The 8079-nt window shown below is 38.6% G+C and overlaps 1 protein-coding gene across 2 annotated transcripts in view; it reads right to left on the reverse strand.

The window, feature by feature from the left end:
* Window positions 1-4262, reverse strand: part of LOC118426821 (calmodulin-beta-like) — a gene marked incomplete in the record, with an annotated part of 4850 nt that extends 588 nt beyond the window's left edge. The window contains 5 exon segments of one of the 2 annotated variants that reach the window (XM_035836356.1): window positions 1-390; window positions 1094-1189; window positions 1714-1851; window positions 2579-2744; window positions 4143-4262. In XM_035836356.1, the coding sequence (XP_035692249.1) occupies window positions 316-390; window positions 1094-1189; window positions 1714-1851; window positions 2579-2743 (474 nt within the window). 2 annotated transcript variants of the gene reach the window in all.
* Window positions 4263-8079: the final 3817 nt, after the last annotated feature.

Here is an 8079-nt window from a genome sequence, read left to right on the forward strand (position 1 = left end):
ATATATTAGTCGACGTGACTCTCGCTTTCTTTCATATATATGTAAGGCCACAGCAATTTAATATGTTGCTTCTCGGATTTTTTAGGCTAGAAATGATGATTTGGCAGAAGTGGCAACTCAACAGTAAGAGGCCGCAATCGAAATCTCCATCGACAGAAATCGTGCACAGCGTCTCTACGTGTAAAATAGGCGATTCCAACAGTAGTCGAAAATACCAGCGGAGATCACGATCGGTTTCTATCGACAGAGACTTCGATTACGACCTCTACCAGTAGAACTTCAAATTCTTCCAGATCGAAATCTCTTTCCTAACATCTACTTTGTTTTGGGCGTTATGATCTCCACGAACTCTTCATATTGGATGACGCCATCACCATTCTTGTCCGCAATCTGAAATATCGAAATTCACAGCCCATAAATTAAGTTAAAAAGTACTGAATACCTGGTAAACACAAATTGGGAAGCGAATTTCCACTTCACTCAGAGGATAATAAAATCATGGCTTCGGTTATAAGGGACGTTCCTCGTTCTTCGTCGAATGTCTGAGGAAGGCCACACCTCGAACACATTAAAGAAAGAAAAAGAACCGTTATCGAAGTGATGGGGTTCATGCCGGTGTGAAGTACTCAAAGAAATCTATCTGGGTTGCAGCATGTTAGGAGATTCGAACGCAGAACATCTGTGTTCTGGGCCAAGCACTTTACCAATACACCACCGGTGTCACCTGGGATAAATAGTAATCTAAAAGTTTTTTTGCAGGACAATATTACAGCAATTACTTATCATACAGTAAAAAGTAAGGCATTAAAACTGGGGGCAGAGCATGACAACGTCTGTACAGGTTATAACAACTAGATTCTGCCACTATTCCATCCTGACCAATATATATTTTTCGGTCATATTTTTAGAAGTCAAACGCAAACTATCTAGATATTGTCAACACTAGTATTCCAATAGGCTTCATGCATAATAATAGTTATCACGAATAATTGTTACATGCATATTTCCAATCTGGTTTGTACCATATACTTGCAATTAGCATACGGGCATGGACTTGCAAATAAACTTTCTCATATTTAATCTTGTAGTTTACCTTGACCATGAAGTCGATGTGCTTATCGCTGTGCACCATACCAATGGATTTTATGGCCTCTTTCAGCTCTTCTTTGTCCAAGACACCATTTCCATCCTAAAAAACACATATTACTTATTTTTGTGTGCAAAGCTGATATTTCAATGAGCTTGGACTATTGGCAACAAATTGTAGCGGCGATTTTGCGTATTGTTTTGCCAATTTTCACCTACGGACACAGTGATGTGCGATACACGAGTGAAGTACGTGACCTCGACAATAAATTGTCCTCACCTGAAATGTCATACCGTCAGTTTCCGCCTTAAAATTGTATTAATTTTTCAAATGATTTTTTTTCAAGTGATTTTATCTTTAAAATGATCTTATTGAAAGCGTGTTAATAATGAAAAAAGTTAAAATGATAAAAATTTAGTTAAGAGGGACTTGCTGTGATCCATTGGAAACATTTTGTCAACCCATTCGGCCTACGGATATACAGTAACAGTCTACAAAAACAATGTTTATATTGTAAGACAATTGATATTAATCCTTGCACATTTTGCATATATTCTTAAGTTTGTGCATGCCACGGAAAGAAAAATTCCCAAAGACCCAAAAAGGGCATTTCAGGAATGCATCACCTTGTCATGCTTTGAGAATGTCTCTTGTAAGAATTTCGGATCGGGTGTCATCATTTGTTTGAGGAAGAACATCAAATTCAAAAACTCCTCAAAGTCCAGCATGTTGTTTTCGTCCAGATCAAACGCTACCAGAGATTGCTGTAGTAAAACAATGAAAACAAAAACAACTAGATGGTCATATTTGCACCATATGCACAATTAATATGATACTTTGTTTAATAATGTAAAAGTGAATTTTAGCTTCTTAGGTCACACTGATTTAATTTGTTGTTTCTCGAATTTTTTTACAAAAACATTGGGTCGGTCGAAAAAAGTTTTTTTTTTTTTTAATTTCAAAAATCGGGGGTAGGAGATATCGGACAAGAAAACCTAAAGTTTTAAAGTTTGAAGAAAAGTTATAAAAGTACTGTCCAAAATAGGCACGTACAGTTACTGAAATTTGAGGCCCTTAGTTAATTTGAGAAAGGAGAGGCAGTGAATTTTTGTCAACACAAGGTGTGGCCATCAATCAAAAAGTTTGTCTTCTTAAATCGGAAAAAAATAAGGTCGGGAAATCCGAGAAACAACAAATGAAATTGGTGTGACCTTACAAACATGTATAGATTATGTAAATATGAAATAAACCTTTATAATTAAATGGCATTCACCAAAGTACGCACACAGCATCAACTAGTCTGTTAGAGAATACGAGCTTTAACTAAAATAGATTGCCACAATAACAGAAATATATTATAACTTTCATTTTGGGTATATGGTCTTCCAACTCTTTTTACTTGCCATATTTTGTGATGGTAAATGGATCAATTAAAAATTATGTTTCAAGATGTGTATATACTAACCAGAGTTGAACAAGTATGTTCTTTACCTTGAGAGCTAGGTCAGAGGGCAAAGGTTTGATCCCGACAGACGTCATCGCCTTCCCCAGCTCACGTGACAGGAGGAATCCATCTTTGTCTTTGTCAAGCATATCAAAGCATCTCTTGAACAAAGCCTTCTGTTTCTCATCAAAATTTGGGTTGCCGGCAGCCATTCTGTAAATATGAATTATTTATATATCCATATCTTAAGTGTAAGAAAATATCGACACAAGAATATAGAAAAATAATGGATTCTAGTTAGCGTAAGGTTTCACCGTAACGCTACCGCTGTTAAACCACATAGAAAACCAGTTCACACGTGACCCTTACCGGAGGATAATTGTATAACCTCTAATATTTACCAACTACAGAAAGGCAACCTTGCTATGCTAAGGTTGCCTTGATTTGCAACGCTATCGCTGTTAAATTACTAAGACCAGTTGAGCCAGTTCAACATGTGACCTTTTGCAGAGGGCGTATGACCTCTGATATTTACCCTCCACGGGTAAGTAACCTCGCCGACAAACTCCCAACCACACAGGAATTAGACCCAAGCATGGTCAGGACTTTCACTGGGTCAGAAGACCATTGTCGGTTATGTATGACCTTGGCTGAATATCGATAGGTGATGTCGATGATACAAAGCCTCTGTTTTACTTTGCTATATATAGGATGATGCCTTAGGGCAAGTCTGATACAGATTGACAACGTTTAAAATTCATATGCATCAAAATGGTTGCACAAACATTTCGTTGGTATTTTGATAATGCCTTCCGCTTTATTTCTATTAATCACACGTCAGATTTGGGCAAGATGCATTTTAACAAGAATTCACCGCTGCTCAACATTACGGCCATGCACCGCCCCTTCAAGGCCATTAATAGTGCAGTAGTCATTTAATCGACCCCAGCAAACGCATGCCAAATAGACATGTTTGGAGTCATAAGTCAGATTATGAAGTATCAAATTGTACCAGTTACCAGCTACACTCCGTTTGCCAAATGATACTTTTCACAAATAAACTTCCTTAAATTCAATCAGAGGAGCTATTTGAAGCTAGAATACGATTCCATGCTACTATCAACATAGCGCCGATCTTGAGTAGGGAGTGGTCGGGAGTAACATATTGGGACAAATCCGTATATATTCCAGGGGCTTTCAGAACCCAGTTATAAAACAACGCCAACCGAACTTCTTACCTGTCAAGACTAATTGAAATCTCTGTAGGCTTACAATCTGAAGTAGACAAGCAGTTTAGGTCGATTCTTCCCAAGACGGGCGTAACCTTTACGGTGAACTTTCCAGGGCGTAATTACACAGCTCATGGGTCAGTGACTAATCAGCAGTTAGGCATGTTGTTGAACGTTTGCGAGGCCATTCCGTTTGTTTCATTAAAAAGTAAACAAATTAGAAAGAAAACATTTAAGATAATCTTGGAGTTTGAATAGGATGAATTCTCGGTTATTTTCAACACAGCGCCAATCATAAGTAGGGAGTGGTCGGGAAAAATCTCAATGTTTTACAGGGGCTTTGCGAACACGGTAATAAAGCAACATCTACCTCAAACCTTACCTGCGAAGATAAGTTGATATCCTGTAGGTTTATAATTTGAAGTAGACAAACAGTTTAAGTCTGTTCTACACAAGACACACGTAACCTTTATGGTGAACTTTTCAGGGCGTAATTACACCGCTTAAAGGTCAGTGACTAATCGGTAGTTGACCACGTATTAAACGCTTTCAAGGCCATTCTGTTCGGTGAATGTTTGATAATAGTAAACAAAGCAAAACAAAAAAACATAATCTTATTTCAAAATTAAAAGTCGTTGTTTAAGATTTTTGAAATAAATATCATATCTTTTCTGCCCATGCGCCCCAATAACTGTTAAAAAATGTCCACAACTTAGACATCAAACATTAATGGAACCACTACCATTTTGCAAGGACCACGTTCTTCACGTCAAAGAGTTGGAGAAGTACTTATCACAGATATATTTCCAGGCTATCGCCAGAAAATCTACTGCAAACAATGATGTATATAAATGTGTGAGCTTCAGCTTATAAACTGAACATTTACAGATTTGTTTGTTTAGTTGTTATTGGATTGAATGCATAAAAACTACATCATATAAAGTTTGAAACAGTGTCTTGAACAGAACATTGCACGTGAGCTTCAGAAACATTTGCCATTGCTCGTTTTCATTTGTCCGACAGTTTATATATATTATATTTATATATATTATGCTGAACGTTCACAAGTCATGTCTTACAGATCAAACGCCGTCGGAAGATGTACAAATATCAGCCAGCTCTCACTGATCAATGCGAACTCCACCACAGTTCATAGAAGACAGAGCTCTGGTAGTTAACGTTAACCGAAATTTATAGGGTGGTTTTATAGTACAGGCATGGTCTTTAAAAGATGTAATTTTGTCGTTCCTACTTTGTAAGAACGAAAGAAGACCTAACAATTTTGAAATACAAAGTTGATATAATGTCTTTATTTTCATTGATCAAAAGCGCCGGCCGCGCGACTATCTATTGTTTTATAGAATGGCAGCTGTTTACTACCAAAACAAAAGCGTTATTTTCATGGATCAAAAGCGTCTCCTAGCAATGATAACTAGAACTGCATTGCTCGAAGTCCGGCTTCGCCCTCCTCTGTCTCCGTCTGTGTATTTCTATGTGTGTATGTGTTTCTGCATATATGTGTCTGTGTGCGTCTGCGTCTGCATGTACGGGTACTTCTGTATCTGCCTGCCTCTGTGTGTATATGTGTGAACATATATGTGAACAATAGATGATGTCATACCAAAGGTCAACCTAAGTCATCAGGACAAACTGACCTGGAGTACGTACAGGGCAACCTAACCTAGCTTCCACCCATAGTACATAGTGAACTAGACCTAGATCAGGGCAACCTAGCCTATAGCCAGGGCAAAACGAAACCCTTTACGCTTATTGGTCAATATCGTAAACTCAGGATAGAGCGCCCTGCACTAGGGAGACACAGAAAAGGTATAATAGGAGGAGTGGTCCGATCTCTGTCATTCTTGAGAAAGACAAATTAAAGTCGAAACCGGTAGAATACCGTCGTCTCAGCTGTCATTTTCCCAAGCTACGAATGATAGAAAATGCCTTGTAATTACACTCACAGAACATATCTGGTTATCCCGGCATATCTTACATGTATACAATCAAACAATTTAATGATACAAATGGCATTTGAAAGCACTTCAGTGCTGGTTCATAAATCTCGACAGAAACGAAATATGATTGGATAATATTTCAAAAGCACACCCCGGAAGAATTGGAGCTAGGGGCTGTGTCATCAGAAGTCGCGTCAGTTTGCTCGTACGCCCTCAGAGTGCCATGGTCCAAATACGCAACAACAGGAGATGCGAAGAAGTTATTTTCCCTTTACCTGGAGCAGCTGCAGAAACTTGGCCTGGAGGATTAACCTGACCGCATCTTTAATGTGGATGACTCTTCGATGGATCTAGCTAGGTCCCCAAAATCAAGAGATCTAGGCCACGGAAGCGGTAAATAAAGTTTGCGCTTAAACATCAGGATATACACAACACGTCACCTTGATTGTCGGTAGCAATGCGATAGCAGGAGCCTTTACCCCGATGATCATCTTTTAGGGAACGTTAACCAGCTAGACGTTCCTACCAAGTCATGGCTGTGGCTACCCAGGAGATACATGTACCTGTGCAAAGAATGGCTACATGGATGGCAAACTCTTTAAATATATAAATATCGAAGAATTTTATTCCTAACATCCATGGCATTCCTTCGTCATCCTCGACCAACAATCGTCACACATCTTTCCCGAAACGTTGAGGCTGTGAAAAAAAAATCACATTGCTTGGTGTACCCTGCACGCAACTCATATGATGCAACCTCTCGACGCCGGCGGCGTGCTACACTGCCTCAAAGCGAGCTACTCCAAGCAGGCTGGACCGTTATCCTCGAGAAAGAGAGTGGCGTAGTACAAACAACAGATTTGCATAGCATTGTCAGGGGGGCTTACCTGAAAAGTGTTGCCATCCCCGACATCATTTGCAAAATGTGGACTGTGGCTTGTGTGTGAAGAGAAGGCATTGTCAAGTCAGAACTGAGAATTTGTGCCACCCATGTCGTCAGAAACCAATGTTAAACATTGTATGACAACAACCAGTGTAAAACTTAGAGTGACATTAACCGGTGTCAAGCTTTGGGTAACAACAACCATTGTCAAACTTGAAGTGACAGCAACCTGTACCTAACTTCAAATGACAGCAATCAGTGTCAACCTCCGAGTGAAAGCAACCAATGTACATGTAAATTTCGAATGACAGCAACCAGTGTCAAACTCCGAGTGGCTACAGCCAGAGTGTCAGTTGCAGTAAAAAAGTAAAAACCAATCAGACCTTGTGCTCGCGTTAAAAAAATGTAAAGACTATCTTATTATTCTTCAAGATGAAAGAGGATTCGATTTTTGTAATAGTCCGATCGCCCATGAGGCAGCGAATATTTGTGACTATATTGATGTTCCTAACGTTAACCTTGAACTACAATAAGCCACCCGCTGATCCGAACTTGAAGTTAGTATTTATTCATGATACCATCAATTTAAATACAATAAATAAATAAACGTTTTATGCTTTGTCTACCATGACACGCCTGATATTTTCACAAGTCATTGAAACCTGATTTGGTTAACTTCCATTGTCAACTATTAATCCATCAGGTAGAAATTTAAAAAAATTACCGTTCTTTCGCTGATGTTTCTTCTTCCTTGCTTTGCAGCACATCCTTGGGCTGTGGTGGAAGTGGCTATCCTAAACGGGACCATTTCATTGAATTTTTTTTCTGTCCTTGTTTTCATTCATCCGTTCCAAATTGCAGGCATGATTGTTCTTTGCAACTTTTGCTACAAGTCTTTGAAAATGTAATGTTTATCTCAGAAGAAAGCACATTAATCAAGCTACTATTTCACTTTTTTTGTATATCCACTGACAAGTAAATGTTGTGTTTTACTTTCTTCTGCAGAAGACGTGGACGCAGTGGGGCACGCGGAAAGGGGAGGAGAAGTATTACTTTTTAGAATAGTGAAAGTATTTACTGTGTATGTATTACCACTTTTTAGAACAATGTATGTATATGCCGTTTCAGCTTCTTTTAATTTGCACACTGTCACTATATTTCAGCAGAACAGACGTAGAATTGTGAATTTGTATAAATTCTTCTTCATCAAGTCAGCCTTTCTAGTTTTAGAAAAAATGTAATCGACTGTTTCTGTTGGATATATAAACATGCATGGCCTTGTAATCGAATGCTGATGGATAATAGAGCAGGATTATTCCAAGTTTGTCATTATCATTGCTGTAAAATCAACCTTTATATCTGTACTTCTGTCTTCAATGAAGAACGTCAAACAAGAATGCAGAAGTTGAGATGAGTTTCTATATATTCGCCCAGACCATCAGGTAAGACAATGAAGGAAGTTCCTAAGAAATTCCAAG

Source organism: Branchiostoma floridae, chromosome 12 (genome assembly GCF_000003815.2).
Source record: "Branchiostoma floridae strain S238N-H82 chromosome 12, Bfl_VNyyK, whole genome shotgun sequence".
Classification (NCBI taxonomy): Eukaryota; Metazoa; Chordata; class Leptocardii; order Amphioxiformes; family Branchiostomatidae; genus Branchiostoma; species Branchiostoma floridae.